General features: G+C 38.4%; 1 protein-coding gene across 6 annotated transcripts in view; it reads left to right on the top strand.

The window, feature by feature from the left end:
* The window catches only part of ARNTL2 (aryl hydrocarbon receptor nuclear translocator like 2), a 195,791-nt gene that overhangs the window by 138,210 nt on the left and 41,886 nt on the right, over positions 1–15,695 (top strand). For all 6 annotated transcript variants that reach the window (XM_021092151.2, XM_084956486.1, XM_021092159.2 and 3 more), the window contains one exon: positions 14,669–14,811. In XM_021092151.2, coding sequence (XP_020947810.1) covers positions 14,669–14,811 — 143 coding nt within the window. The remainder of the gene's footprint in view (positions 1–14,668; positions 14,812–15,695) is intronic.

Raw genomic sequence — 15,695 nt, 5'->3', positions numbered from 1 at the left:
GGCTGGCTCTCAGGGTCTTTCTACCTTCCCCCAAGACCCTCCTTAACTCAATGCACCACTATTTATTTTTCTTCTTTAAAAAAAATTTTTTTTTGTCTTTCCGTTCTTTTTAGGGCTGCACCCACTATGCCACGATGGGAACCTCATCTTTTAAAAATATTTTTAGGGGAGTTCCTATTTTGGCGCAGTACAAACGAATCTGACTAGGAACCATAAGGTTTCGGGTTTGATCCCTGGTCTCGCTTAGTGGGATAAGGATCTGGCATTGCTGTGGCTGCGGAGTAAGCTGGCAGCTGTAGCTCCGATAGACCTCTCGCCTGGGAACCTCCATATGCCGTGGGTGTGGCCCCAGAAAGACAAAAGACAAAATATATATTTTTTATTGTAAAATAATACAAAGTTTGCTATCTTAACCATTTTTAACCACTTAACCATTCAGTAGGATTAACTATATTCACACTGCTGTCCAATAGATCTCTAGAACTTTTTCACCTTGTGAGACTGAAGCTCTATACCCATTGAACAACTTCCTATTTCCCCTCCTCCCAGCCCCTGACAATCACGATTCTACTCTCTGTTTCTGTATGTTTGACTACTTTAGATATGTAAATGGAGTCATACAGTGTTGACTGGCTTACTTCACTCAGCATATGTCTTCAGGGTTCACCTATGTTGTGACATATGCCAATATTTTCTTACTTTTAAGGCTGAATGATATTCCATTCATATGTATTTACCATATCTTTACTTGTTCATCCATCCGTAGACCTCTGCTTGCTTCTATCTCTTGGCTACTATGAATAGGGCTGATATATACATGAGTGCACAGATAACTCTTCAAGATCATGCTTTTAATTCTTTTGGATACACACCTAAAAGTAGGATTGCTGGATCATATGGTAGTTCTATTTTTAATTTTTTGAAGAACTGCCACACTGTTTTCCATAGTGATGGCACCATTTTACATTCCTACTGATTAATACACAAGAATTCTAATTTCTCTGCATCCAAATAACACATTATTTTTGTTGTTGTTGTTGTTTTATAGTGCTCATCCTAATGAGTGTAAGGTGATAGCTCATTGTGGTTTCGATTTGCATTTCTTTAATTATTTGTGATGTTGTGCATCTTTTCATAGGCTTGTTTCATAGGTTTTTCATGGCCATTTGTATGACCTTGAAGAAATGCCCATTTTTCTATCAGGATATTTTTCTATTAAGTTGTAGGAACTCTTTATATTTTGGATATTAACCCCTTATCAGATACAGGATTTGCAAATATTTTCTCTCATTCCGTAGGTTGCCATTTCACTGTTAATTGTTCTTTTGCTGCACAGAGATTTTAAATTTGATATAGTCCCTTTTGTCTATTTTGGCTTTTGTTGCCTATGATTTCAGTGTCTATTTCCATCTCAGTAGCTGAAGCATATATGGTATCTATTTGGGAAAAAAATACATTACAAACTTAGAAAAACCATAGTGAAATGAATTTTGAAAACCTTAGGAGATGTCTTGAAATATACAGTAAGAGGAGTTCCTGTCATGGCACAGCGGAAATGAATCCAACTACGAACCATGAGGTTGTGGGTTTGATCCCTGGCCTCGCTCACCCTTAAGGATTCAGGGTTGCCATGAGCTGTAGTGTAGGTCGCAGATGCGGCTCAGATCTGGCATTGCTGTGGCTCTGGCGTAGGTTGGCAGCAACAGCTCTGATTAGACCCCTATTCTGGGAACCTCCATATGCCCATATGCCAAGAGTGTGGCCCTCAAAAGACAGAAAAAAAAAAAAAAAGAGAGAGAGAGAAAGAAATATATAGTAAGAAAATTGTACTTAAAAATCATTGCTTAGTTCAGCATAGTAAATATGAGAAGCTATTCTGTACAATTATATAGGAAGAAATGGGACAGAGAAGAACTATTCCTCTTAGATTTTCTAGAGGAGATATAGCAGATCATAGTATTTGTGCCACCATCTACTCCACACACCTGGAAGACACAGCCAAAGAAACAAACACACTTTTTCTTGTTGAAACCAACTAGGCTTCAGAATCCTTCTCAACACAGAACTCCAGGCAACCATTCATATTCAACTGAGTCAACATATACATCAAATCTATTTACCTTCCTGTCTTTAAGCACTTCCAAAACAATACTAGGTGAAGGAGAATGCCTCAAACATGCCACATTGAAAAATGTCTCACGACTGCAGATTCATAATGATTTTTTTTTTTTTTTGGTCTTTTTAGGGCCATATGTGCAGCATACGAAGTTCCCAGGCTAGGGGTTGAATTGGAGCTGCAGTTGCCACCTACAGCAACCTGGATCCAAACCATGTTTATGACCTACACCACAGCTCATGGCAATGCCAGATCTTTAACCCACTGAGCAAGGCCAGGAATAAAACCCATGTCCTCAGGTTCTTAACCCAATGAGCCAAATTATGGGAACTCGCCATAATGATTATTAAACATATGAAAATCACTGAGAAGTTCTCCCAGAAAGAAATTATTTAACTGATTAATCTATCATTTCCTAATTAGGTATTACCATAAAATCCTTTACGTCATGTCACATAGTTTCTTTTTATTATTATTATTTTTTTTGCACATGGTTTCTTTTTAAAATACTAGAAATTAGATTTTTATGAAATAGGTAATATTTGAAATATTGAAATAGTTCTCTGATATTTCCCATAGAAAGATCATTTTATAATACTTGTCAGCACTCTGAAAAATGTTAGTCAACTTTATTTTACATCTTATCTTGTAGAATGCGATCTTCATAAATAGTTTAATTTTTCTTAATTGAAATACAGTTGATTTAGAATATTATATTACTTTCAGGTGTGCAACACAGATACAAATATTTTATAGATTGCACTCTATTTAAAGTTACTAAAAAGTATCTTTGTTCCCTATGTTGTACAATATAGCCTTGTAGCTTATTTTATACCTGGTAGTTTGTACCACTTAACCCTCTGCCCCTATATTGCCCCTCTCCCCATTTCCTTCTCCCCACTGAGACTAGTTTGTTCTTTTGTCTCTGTGAGTCTGTTTCAGTTTTGTTATTCATTCATTTGTTTTATTTTTTGATTCTATATTCAAGTAATAACATATAGTATTTGTCTTTGTCTTATTTCACTAGCCTAATAGTCTCCAGGTCCATCCATGTTGCAAATGGCAAAATCTCATCCTTTTTAACAGCTGAGTAGTATTCTATTGTGTGTGTTACATATATGTGTGTGTGTGTGTGTGTGTGTGTGTGTGTGTGTGTGTGTGTGTGTGTGTGTGTATGTATATATAAACATCTTCTTTATCCATTCATCTGTTGCTGGACACTTAGGTCACTTCCATACCCTGCCTATTATAAATAAATACCTTCCATACCCTGCTTTGATGCTTTGAACATTGGGGTGCATATATCCTTTTGAATTAGTGTTTTTATTTTCTTTGAATATATATACCCAGGAGTGGAACTGCTGGGTCATATTGTAGTTTTATTTTTAGTTTTTTGAGGAGCCTCCATGCTATTTCCTGTAGTGGCTGCACAAATTTACACTCCTACCAAAAGGGTTTCCTTTTCTCCCCTACCTTGCCAACATTTGCTATTTGTGGTCTTTTTTTGGTAATGGTCATTCTGGTAGGTGTTCGGTGATGTCTCAGTGTGTGTTTTGATTTACATTTTCCTGGCGATTAGCAAAGTTCAACATCTTTTCATGTTCCTGTTGGCTATGTACATGCCTTCTTTGGAAATATGTCCATTTGGGCCTCCTGCCCATTTTTTGAATATATGAGTTGTATGAACTGTATGAATATTTTGGATATTAACCCCTTATTGGTCATATCATTAGCAAATATTTTCTCTCATTAAGTAGGTTGTCTTTTAATTTTGTTGAGAGTTTCCATTTCTGGGCAAAGGCTTTTATTTTATTTTATTTTATTTTATTTTTTGCTTTCAGGACCAGACGCACAGCATATGGAAGTTCCCAGGCTAGAGGTCTAATTGGAGCTACAGCTGCTGGCCTACACCCACAGCAACGCAGGATCTGAGCAGAGTCTGTGACCTACACCACAGCTCATGGCAACACTGGATCCTTAACCTACTGAGGGAGGCCAGGGATCAAACTCTCATCCTCATGGATCCCAGTCGGGTTCGTTAACCACTGAGCCACTAAGGGAACTCCAAAAGGCTTTTAAATTTAGGTCCCATTTGTTTATTTTTGCCTTTGTTTCCTTTGCATTAAGGAGACAGAGCCAAAAAAATATTGCTATGATTTACATCAAAAACTGTCCTTCCTATGTTCTCTTCTAAAAGTTTTATGGTATCAGGTCTTAGATTAGATCTTTAATCTATTTTGAATTTATTTTTATATGGTGTGAGAAAATGTTATAATTTCATTCTTTTGCATGTAGCTGTCCAGTTTCCCCAGCATCACTTATTGAAGAGATTGACTCTTCTCCATTGTGTATTCTTGCTTCCTTTGCATAGATTATTTGACCATAGGTACACAGGATTATTTCCGAGCTCTCTATTCTGTTCCATCAATCTATGTGTCTATTTTGTGCCAGTTCCATGCTGTTTTGATTACTGTATATTTGTAGTATAATAGGTAGTCTTGGAGATGATACCTCCAGCTTTTTTTCCTCCTCAAGATTGCTTTGGCTATTCAGGGTCTTTTGTAGTTGCATATAAATTTTAAGATGATCTGTTCTAGTTCTGTGAAAAATATCATGTTTATTTTGATGAGAATTGTAATAAATCTGTATTGCTTTGGGTATACAGACATTTTAAAAATATTAATTCTTCCAATCCATTAATGTAGGATGTTTTTCTATTTCTTTGAATCTTCTTCAATTCTCTTCAACAGTCTTTTACAGTTTTTAAAGTATAGATCGTTCACCTCTTCAGTTATGTTTATTTTGATGCTATTTTATTTATTTATTTATTTATCGTTTTGAGGGCTGCACCTACTGCATTTGGAAGTTCCCAGGCGAGGGGTCACATCAGAGCTTTAGCCACCAGCCTATGCCACAGCCACAGCAATGCCAGATGCAAGCCGCGTCTATGACCTACACCACAGCTCTTGGCAACACTGGATCCTTAACCCACTGAGCAAGGCCAGGGATCAAACCCGTGTCCTCATGTTTACTAGTCAGATTTGTTTCCCCTGAACTGTGACAGGAACTGCTGATGCAATTTTAAATGGGGTCATTTTCTTGCTTTCTCTTTCTGATGGTTCATTATTATTGTATTGAAAGGCAACAGATTTCTGTATATTAATCTTGTATCCTACAAATTTATTGAATTCATTTATTAGTTCTAATAGTGTTTTGATGGAGACTTTAGGGTTTTCTTTATAGAATATCATGTCATCTGCAAATATTGACAGTTTTACTACTTCTCTTTCAATTTGGATGCCTTTTTTTTCTTGTCTGATTACTGTGACTAAGATTTCGAGACTATGAAAGTGGTGAGGGTGGGCATGCTTCTCTTATTCCTGAGTTTAGAGGAAAAGACTTTCGCCATTGAGTTAAGATGTTAGCTGCGAAATTGTCATAAATGGCCTTTACTCTTTTGAGATGTGTTTCTTCTATATTAAGTTTGATGAGAGTTGAATTTTGTGAAATTTACTTTTTCTGGGTCTATTGAGATGATGATGTGATTTTCATTCTTCCTTTTTTAACATGTTATATCATATTGATTGATTTTTGCATACTGAACCATCTTTGCATCCCTGGAATAAACCCACTTGATCATGGTGTATGATCTTTTTACATATTGTTGAATTCAGTTTGTTAACATTTTTTGAGGGTTTTTACATCTATATTCAGAGATATAGGCCTATAATTTAATTTTTTTTGTCCTTTTTTGACTGGTTTTATTATCAGGGTCATGGTGGCCTCAGAATGAATTATGGGAATGTTTCCCTCTCTTCAATTTTTTGGAAGAGTTTGAGGAGGATTAGCATTAGCTCTTCTTTATCTGTTTGGTAGAATTCCCTTGTGAGGATCTCTGGTTCTGGACTTTGGTTCACTGGGATTTTTTTGAGTACAAAATCACTGCTAATGACCAGCCTGTTCCTCCTCTGGGTTCAGTCTTGGAAGATGTGTATATTTCTAGAAACTTATACTTTTCTTTTTGATTGTCATGTTTGTTGGCTATAATTGTCATATTCTCTTGTACTTTTTTTTTTTGGAATCCATGTGATAGCAGTTGTAATTTATCCTCTTTCATTTTTTACCTTTATTTGGGTTTATTCACATCACCTCTCCTTTTTTTTTCCTTGATGGTCTGACTAAAAATTTCAACTTTATTTAAAAAAACAACAGCTCTTGGATTCATTGATCTTTCCTATATTTTTGTCTATATTTTATTTATGTCTTCTCTGATCTTTATTCTCTTTGGGGGGGGGGGGGCTTTGTTCCTCTTTTTATAATGCCTTGAGGATGGTAAGTTAGGTTGTTTTGAGATTTTTCTTGTTTCTTGAGGTAGGCCTGTATCGCTATAGACTTTCTACTCAGAATTGTCTTTGCTGCATCCTAAAGATTTGGGAAATTTATGTTTTTATTTTCATTTGTCTCAAGGTATTTTCTGATTTCCTCACCAATGCATTGGATTTTTAGTAGCATGTTGTTTAGTCTCCATGTGTTTGTAGTTTTGTAGCTGTAACTTATTTTTACTTTCATAACATTACGTTTGGAAAAAAATGCTTTTTTTTTTTTTTTTTTTAATTTTATTTTCCCATTGTACAGCAAGGGGGTCAGGTTATCCTTACATGTATACATTACAATTACAGTTTTTCCCCCACCATTTCTTCTGTTGCAACATGAGTATCTAGACATAGTTCTCAATGCTATTCAGCGGGATCTCCTTGTAAATCTATTCTACGTTGTGACTGATAAGCCCAAGCTCCCGATCCCTCCCACTCCCTCCCCCTCCCATCAGGCAACCACAAGTCTCTTCTCCAAGTCCATGATTGATTTTCTTTTCTGAGGAGATGTTCATTTGTGCTGGATATTAGATTCCAGTTATAAGTGATGTCATATGGTATTTGTCTTTGTCTTTCTGGCTCATTTCACTCAGGATGAGATTCTCTAGTTCCATCCATGTTGCTGCAAATGGCATGATGTCATCCTTTTTTATGGCTGAGTAGTATTCCATTGTGTATATATACCACATCTTCCGAATCCAATCCTCTGTCGATGGACATTTGGATTGTTTCCATGTCCTGGCTATTGTGAATAGTGCTGCAATGAACATGCGGGTGCATGTGTCTCTTTTAAGTAGAGCTTTGTCCGGATAGATGCCCAAGAGTGGGATTGCGGGGTCATATGGAAGTTCTATGTATAGATTTCTAAGGTATCTCCAAACTGTTCTCCATAGTGGCTGTACCAGTTTACATTCCCACCAACAGTGCAGGAGGGTTCCCTTTTCTCCACAGCCCCTCCAGCACTTGTTATTTGTGGATTTATTAATGATGGCCATTCTGACTGGTGTGAGGTGGTATCTCATGGTAGTTTTGATTTGCATTTCTCTTATAATCAGCGATGTTGAGCATTTTTTCATGTGTTTGTTGGCCATCTGTATATCTTCCTTGGAGAAATGTCTATTCAGGTCTTTTGCCCATTTTTCCATTGATTGATTGGTTTTTTTGCTGTTGAGTTGTATAAGTTGCTTGTATATTCTAGAGATTAAGCCCTTGTCAGTTGCATCATTTGAAACTATTTTCTCCCATTCTGTAAGTTGTCTTTTTGTTTTCTTTTGGGTTTCCTTTGCTGTGCAAAAGCTTTTCAGTTTGATGAGGTCCCATGGGTTTATTTTTGCTCTAGTTTCTATTGCTTGGAAAAAAATGCTTAATATAATTTCTATCCTCTTAAATTTGTTGAAACTTGTTTTGTGTGATCTATACTAGAGGACATTCCATATGCACTTGGCAATAATGTGTAACCTACTGTTTTTGGATAAAATATCTTAGATATCTACTCAGTCTAAATGGTCTATTGTGTCATTTAAGACTGGTATTTCCTTATTGATTTCTTGTCCAGATGATCTGTTCATTGATGTATGTGGGGTGTTAAAGTACTCACTCTACTATTATTGCATCATTATCAATTTTATCCTTTATGTCTGTTCATATTTGCTTTATATATTTAGGTGCTCCTGTGTTAGGTACATATGTGTTAACAAATGTAATATCCTCTTCTTGTATGGATCCTTTTATCATTATACAATGTCCTTTTTTGTCTTTTGTTATAGATTTTGCTTTAATGTCTACTTTGTCTGTTACTAGTATTGCTAACCCTGCTTTCTTGTCATTTCTATTTACAGAAAGTATTTTTTCCATCCCCTCACTTTCTTAGCTCTGAGGTGGCTCTCTTGTAAGTAGCATATATGTGTGTCTCATTTTATCTAATCAGCTACTTTACATCTTTTGATTACAGCATTTAGTCCATTGACATTTAAAGTAATAATTGATAGGTATGTACTTATTGTTACTTGTTTTCTGGTTGGTTTTGGAGTTCTCCATTCTTTTTTCTTTTTGTTTCTTCCCTTGTGGTTTAATGATTTTCTCTAGTGGTATGCTTGTGTTCCTTTCTGGGTTTTGTGGTTACAAAGGGGTTCATAGACGTTGATATATAACTATAGTAAATTTATAACTATATCTACTTGTTTTAAACTGGTAATCACTTAAGTTCAAACACAGTCTAAAAGATCTACCTTTTCTTTCACTCCCCTCTTCCATGTTTTATTTTTTTGATGTCATATTTTACATCTTCATGTTTATCTTTCATTGTTTATTGTAGTTGATTTTATAATTTTTGTCTTTTGATCTTTTTATTAGATTTTTAAGTGGTTTGATCCCCAGTCTTTACTATATATATTCTTTTATTAGTGGGATTTTTCCTTTTCCTGTAGAGTCTTTTTTGTTGTAACCTTTTTGTTTCCACTTAAAGAGCCCTTAACATTTCTTTTAGGGTAGTTTTAGTATTGATGAATTTTTAATTTTTTGTCTGAGAAGATACTTTTATCTCTTCTTCAATTCTGAATGACAATCTTGATGGGTAGAATATCCTAGGTTGTAGGTTTCTCCCTTTTCCGCATTTTTAAACATATCATGCCACTCCCTTCTGGCCTGCAAAGTTTTCACAGAACAATCATCTGATAGACTTATGGGGGTCCTTTCACATGTGACTCTTTTGGTTGTTCTCTTGCTGCCTTTGGAATGCTCTAAGTTTTGCCATTTTGGTTATGATAAATTTTGATGTGGATCTGTTTGGGTTCATTTTGTTTAGGACTCTGTGCTTCCTGTACCTGTATGTATTTTCTGCCTCAAGTTCAGGAAATTCACAGCCATAATGTCAGCAAATGCATTTTGACAAATTTCTCTCTTTTCCTTCTAGGACCCCTATAATGTGAGTGTTGGTACAATTGATGTTGTCACAGAGGTCCCTTAAACTGTTCATTTTTTTAAATTTGTTTTTCTTTCTGCCCTTTTGATTAGATGATTTCCATTATTCTATCTTCCAAATCACTTACATGTTCTTCTGTATCTAGTCTGCTTTTAATTCCTTTTAGTATATTTTTCATTTCAGTTATTTTATTTTTCTGGTTCTTTTTTATATTTTCTAGTTTTTTAAATTCTTACTGTGTTCATCTCTATTCTCTAGTTCAGTTAGCATTCTTATTACTAATGCTTTGAACTCTTTGATACATAATTTCTCTTTGTTCACTTAATTGGTTTTTTCAGGTTTTTTTTCTTGTTCTTTCATTTTAAATCAATTCCTCTGTCTTCTCACTTTGCTTAACTTTCTCTGATTCTATGTAATTAGGTGAAACAGTTACCTATTCCAATCTTGAAGTGGTATCTTTTTGTGAAGTGTCCCTATACAGTCTGCATGTGCCATTGACTTTGGTGGAAGAGCTGGGTCTCAAGTGAGCATGAGTCACATCTTCCCCCAGGGCATGCTGGTAGCTATTACCTTGATAGGATGTGAGGCTGGAGATGAAGAGACTAGAGCTAGAGCCAGGTGTGAGCCAGGGCTTCTCCTTTGCTTAGTGACCAACACCACCCTACTGAGGACAGAAGTCCTGAAGGCCAAGCCCAAACTGGTTCTGTTCCCTCTAAGTGTGTGCTCTTCCCTCATCCTAGCATTGGCATCTTTAACCCAGAGGGGAGAAGTTAGAGGGGCTGGAGAGGGCACCCACTGTGGGCTGGGGTGCACACTGGAGTGGTTCTGGCACACCAGAGTTCCAGATTGCTCCCAATCTACTGCCTCCACAAGTACCAGTAATGGTTGCCCTTGCTCCATTCAGAAATCTCACTAAGTCTAGGCCAGCATCACCCTCCACAACTGTACACTCTACACAGCCTCAGCAGCTTTCACCTTAATATTGAGCTATGTCACAGAGTGAGAGGGGGCCAGAATGGGTGCACAGCTTGAGGTTGGGGTGGTCACAGGGAAATAGCGAGAGTCCCAGGCACTTCCAATCTGTTTCCTCAGCCTTGTTTTAAGCAAGTATGTGTGCTCTTCACCAATAGAGTCCAGGTGTTTTACAGCCCCTCTGTCAGTTCCACTGGTTTTCAAACAAGCTAAGGGGGCTCATCCTGCCAGTGTTGGATGGTTTTAACTGCCTCACTCCCCAGGGAGGCTATCCAAGCCTGTGTAAACCTCCCCTTCCTCTGTTTACCCCTCCTAGGGACACAGGTCCAAATGTGATCTCTTCCCTTCCTATCAAACTCCATGTCTTGTGTGCCCTGGTTGTAGAAGAATCTACCAGTATCCAGTTTATTTTCAGGGAGAATCACTCCACATACAGATATATTTTTGATGTGTTTGTGGAGGGAAGTAAGCTCCGCATCCTCTTACTCTGGCACCTTGATCTCCTTCTGTTTAATTCTAATGACTAAGAACAAGAAAATTTTTTTAAAATATCATATCTTCAAATTCAGAATGAAAATTTCAAAAGTGGGAGGAGGATGTTCTAAAATACTGTTCTACTTTTAGTGATTATTTATAAACCAAAATAATTAAAAAGACTGATAACTAAAAGGGATGATGTCATTATTAATATGTTCTCTATCTGTTGTTTTATACAAATGAGGAACATGGCTACTCAGGCCTATTACCTAAAGTCTGGCTCTTATTTTAAGTTTTTATGTGTTTACATAGAATTTTGGTGAGCATTTATTAAATTGGTTTTTTTCAAGAGATGATTTTTCAGTCCTTAAAAATCATAGCAACTGTTGCTGTGAATACACAAGGTTGCAAAATGTCTTAAGGCTTAAGGTTTTTCACTCTCAGATATGTGTATTCACAGGAATACCTGCTAAAAAAACTAAATCTAGCCTTTCTAACAGAGTAAAATACTATATTGTGCAAAATATTATAAAGACTTTATTTCCCAAACATAATTTAACATTGAAATAGAACTAATCAAGATAAATGTGGAAAATCACATTGGTTAACAATATGTGATCCTGAAATAAGTAACATCAGTGCCATCTGGGAGCTCATCAGAACGTAAATTCTCACCCCACCCCCATCCCAAGCCTACTGATTTAGAAATTCTGGGAATGAGGCCCAGCAATCTCTGTTTTACCAAGTGTTCCAGGTGATTCTGATACTTGTTAGAGAATTGTTACTCTAGTTCACATCTGCTATTAGTTTGGTCTGTCTCAACTGGACTCTGAGGCTTCTCATTTTGTGTGATCTTAATAATAATGGAACTCCCCCACATTTGAGAAGCAGAATACAGAGGCTGTTTTCCAAATATAACATCTAATGAGCAATCAGAAATGACCCTTCTTCTGTAGCAAAATAGAGTACAGAAGTTGTCCCTATATTTTTAGAACACAAAAAGATTTGCTAGCTTTTTCAGGAAAACAAACCAGCTATAAAAGATCCATTCTCTAGCCACTAGATCTAGATGATTGGTCTATAAATAACAAAAGGGGAAAAATTACAGGATAAGAATATAGTATAGCCATGAGATGGACTAATATTTGTGACAGCTTAAGAAGAAAATAGTGTAGCTATTTCTCACTTATGAAAACAATCCAAACTAATATAAATAGAAAGAGGGCATTTTAAATAGTAGAGGCTGCCTCCAACCAAATAAGAGGGCATCTTTGCTCTAGGGATTGAAAGGCCATCCCACCCCGTGGGACAGAGCCAGTGGCTCAGCCTCTGTAGGAGGCTTTCTGCTATATAAAGGTGGCATCTGGTACTGGGCCATGGTGGGTGGCTTGAAGGCTATAGTCACACTCACCACCTTTCAGGGGTTCCTGAAATCTACCCGCCTCCTTGTAGGCCTTCACTTTCACCTTCCTAGCAGTATGAATTGTGCTGAAAACGAGGGTTCCCTAACCTGGCATTTAAAAAATCTTGGGTAGTGTTTCCATTTGGGGAGACACATCATGGTTTTCAGATTAAAATGGCACTCTCTTAGGACAGAGTTTCTGTACCATGTCACTATTGACATTTTAAGCCGGGTCATTCTTTGCTGTGGGAAGCTATACTGTATGCTGTAGGAGGCTCAGTGGCACCTCTGGCCTGTACCTACTAGATGCCAGTAGAAACTCCCATGACAATGACCAAAAATGTCTCCAGATGTTGCCGAATGTCTTCTGCAAAGTCCCTCTCCTTTCCCCCAGTTTGAGAACCACTGCTTTAGATAGTTTCCCTTTTCATTAAAATGACTAGAGGGGAAAAAAAGCACACTTGATGTTCTTTATCTTCATTAAAACCACCACACCTGGAGTTCCCATTATGGCGCAGCAGAAAGAAATCTGACTAGTAACCCATGAGGTCGCATGTTTGATCCCTGGCCTTGCTCAGTGGGTTAAGGATCCAGTGTAGCCATGAGCAGCAGTGTAGGTCACAGACACGGCTTGGATCCCACATTGCTGTGGCTATGGTGTAGGCTGGGGGCTGTAGCTCTAACTTGAACCCTAGCCTGGCGGCTGTAGCTCCAACTTGACTCCTAGCCTGGGAACTTCCATATGCCGTGGACCCTAAAAAACAGAACAAAACAAAAAAGCACACAAAAAAACCCTACCACTCCTTTGATCCCTCTTGTTTTTCCTTATTTATCTCCTCCCTCATGCATCTTCCCTTCTTCCTTTCATACCTGGACTGGTCCTAAAGACTACCACTTCATCTACTTTTTATTAATGCTCAAAGCCCTCATCCATTGTCCAGAATGGGTGGACATGAACTGCAGAAAATCCCAGCTCTGGATCAGTTCAGTTCCCTGACAACCCCATGCCTATACTAGGACTATCAAATACCAAGAAAACTGTAGGTCAGCATAAACTCATGGTCCCCTACTCATAACTCTCAGTGAGGCAGCCTGAGATTCTTATTTCTCTTCACTCACCTCCATCTATTTCATCCCCAGCTTGAGTGGGGTGTTCATAACACAATGAAATCATATTCAATATTAGTCTGTCCAAAGGTATTCAATAAAGGTTAAAATGTTGTTTGGGTTTGGTTTGGTTTTGTCTTAATACTGCAATTTGAAGAATGGAAAATGTCATGGGAGAGGGGTGGGATAGAGTGAATCCTATAGCTGTAAGAAGTAACCCACTGAATGGATCCACACTTATCCACCACGAGAACCCTTTTCCAACCCTGACCATGAGGGGGCACATTCAGGGTGTAACTAACAGGAGAGGAGTAAGGTAGGGAAGAAGTGAGGTGAGGGCAAAAATGAATGTCAGAGGAAGAATGAGCTTCTGGATGCCTACCTCAGGCTGACTCTGTGATCACAGAGGCCAAACATAGAAAAGTTTTACTTTATCCATTGACCCCCTTGCCCCAGATATGGTCCTGATAAGTTAGTCAAATATAGGTTATAAGACTGGTAATGGACTGTATCAACATGGCTTTTCAAGCTCTACAGAGCATGACAGTAAAGTTACAAAGATTTCTAAAGCCAGTTATCTTGCCCATTTCTATTAAGAACTATTTCTGACTTCCACTTTCTTCAAACTGTCTGTTACCACTTGGGATTTACAAAAGGTAACCTTGCACATCCCTTCACCATATTCACAATGACAACAAAGCAGAAGTTCAATTTTTTCTTAATGGCAGCACTTGCAGCATATGGAAGTTCCCAGCCAGGGGTCGAATCAGAACTGCAGCTGGGGCCTACATATCAGCCATGGCAACACTGTATCTCAGCTCTATCTGTGACCTATGCTGCAGCTTGCAAGAACACTAGATCCTTAACCCACTGAGTGAGGCCAGGGATTGAACGTGCATCCTCACAGAGACAAACAACCTCAGGTCCTTAATATGTCAAGCCACAGTGGGAATTCCAGAAGCTCTTTGATGTGGTAAGAACTTCCATGTTATTTGATTAACTTAAAATAGAGACTCATGCAGAATGAAATCAGCAAGATGTAGAGTAGGAGACACTAGCCTTCATGTTCCCATGGGGGGAAAAATGCCAATTAGCTACCCATCCATGAATGATATCGCCCAGGGAGGGCTTAAGACTCCAATTAAGAATCTGCAGCAACACAGGGGAGCAAAAACCAGAAAAACCACACAGAAAGTCTCACTGGGGAGATTGGCATAGCTGAGATACCTGGAGATGTCTTTGTAGGAACAAAGACAAAAGGTGGGGATTAACAGTATCAACCTCATGATATCTGCCACCAGAACCGAGCAGCCTGTTCTACAGAGGACCCCAGCAGCCTTTGCCACTGAGGACCTCAACTCCCTGTCATGGTGAAGGACTCCATAATGTTCATCAGCATTGGATCCCAGCAGCCTGCTACATGGAAGATCCTGGCAGTTTCAAGGTAACAAATAGCCATTGCCACCACAGATCCCATAAAGGGCGACACTGCTACTAGTCACCCTGGAAGAAGGATCTGCTATTACCCAGTCCTGGGAGCAGGACCACCCACCCCCAATACACTGCATACCTCATGCTCTAGAGCCCTGGCCACTCTGCTCAGACCATGTTCCAAACCCCAACTCCATAGCCTCTCCACAAACACCTGCACCTCACATGACATTACCAGTGTTGCAGCCAGGTGTTCCTATGACTTGGGCTCTGGCACACCACTACCCTAAACCCAGGACTTATAGTCCCCCTGCATGTACCATACACCCTAAGACTATCAGCAGATATTTCAGCAGAAATGTTACAGGCCAGGAGGGAATGAGATGATGAACTCAAAGTACTGAGAGAAAAACTTGCCAACCAAGCAAAGTTCTCCTTCAGATTTTAAGGGAATATGAAGAGGTTTCCAGACAAAGAAAAGCTGAAGGAGTTCATCATCACTAGACTGGCCTTACATATATTTGTTTATGGGAGTTGATGATGAAACAAAAGGACACTAATAACAGGAAAACATATGAAAGTATAAAACTCCCTGATAAAAGTAAATATATTTTTGAGGAGTTCCCATCATAGAGCAGCAGAAATGAATCTGATGAGGAACCATGAGGTTGTGGGTTCAGTCCCTGGCCTCAATCAGTGGGTTAAGGATCTGGTGTTGCCATGAGCTGTGGTGTAGGTTGAAGACACAGCTCAGATCTGGCATTGCTGTGGCTCTGGCATAGGCTGGTAGCTACAGCTCCGATTAGACCCCTAGCCTGGGAACCTCCATATGGCATGGGTGCAGCCCTAAAAAGGGCAAAAGACAAAAAAAAAAAAAAAGTAAATATATAATTGAAT

The sequence above is a fragment of the Sus scrofa genome, chromosome 5 (assembly GCF_054392235.1).
Source record: "Sus scrofa isolate SSC_HxYL_T2T_F1_AM1 chromosome 5, Sscrofa_HxYL_maternal_Yorkshire_Landrace_v2.0, whole genome shotgun sequence".
NCBI classification, from domain to species: Eukaryota; Metazoa; Chordata; class Mammalia; order Artiodactyla; family Suidae; genus Sus; species Sus scrofa.
The sequence above is the reverse complement of the archived record's forward strand: the minus strand, read 5'-3'. Positions and strand labels throughout refer to the sequence as shown.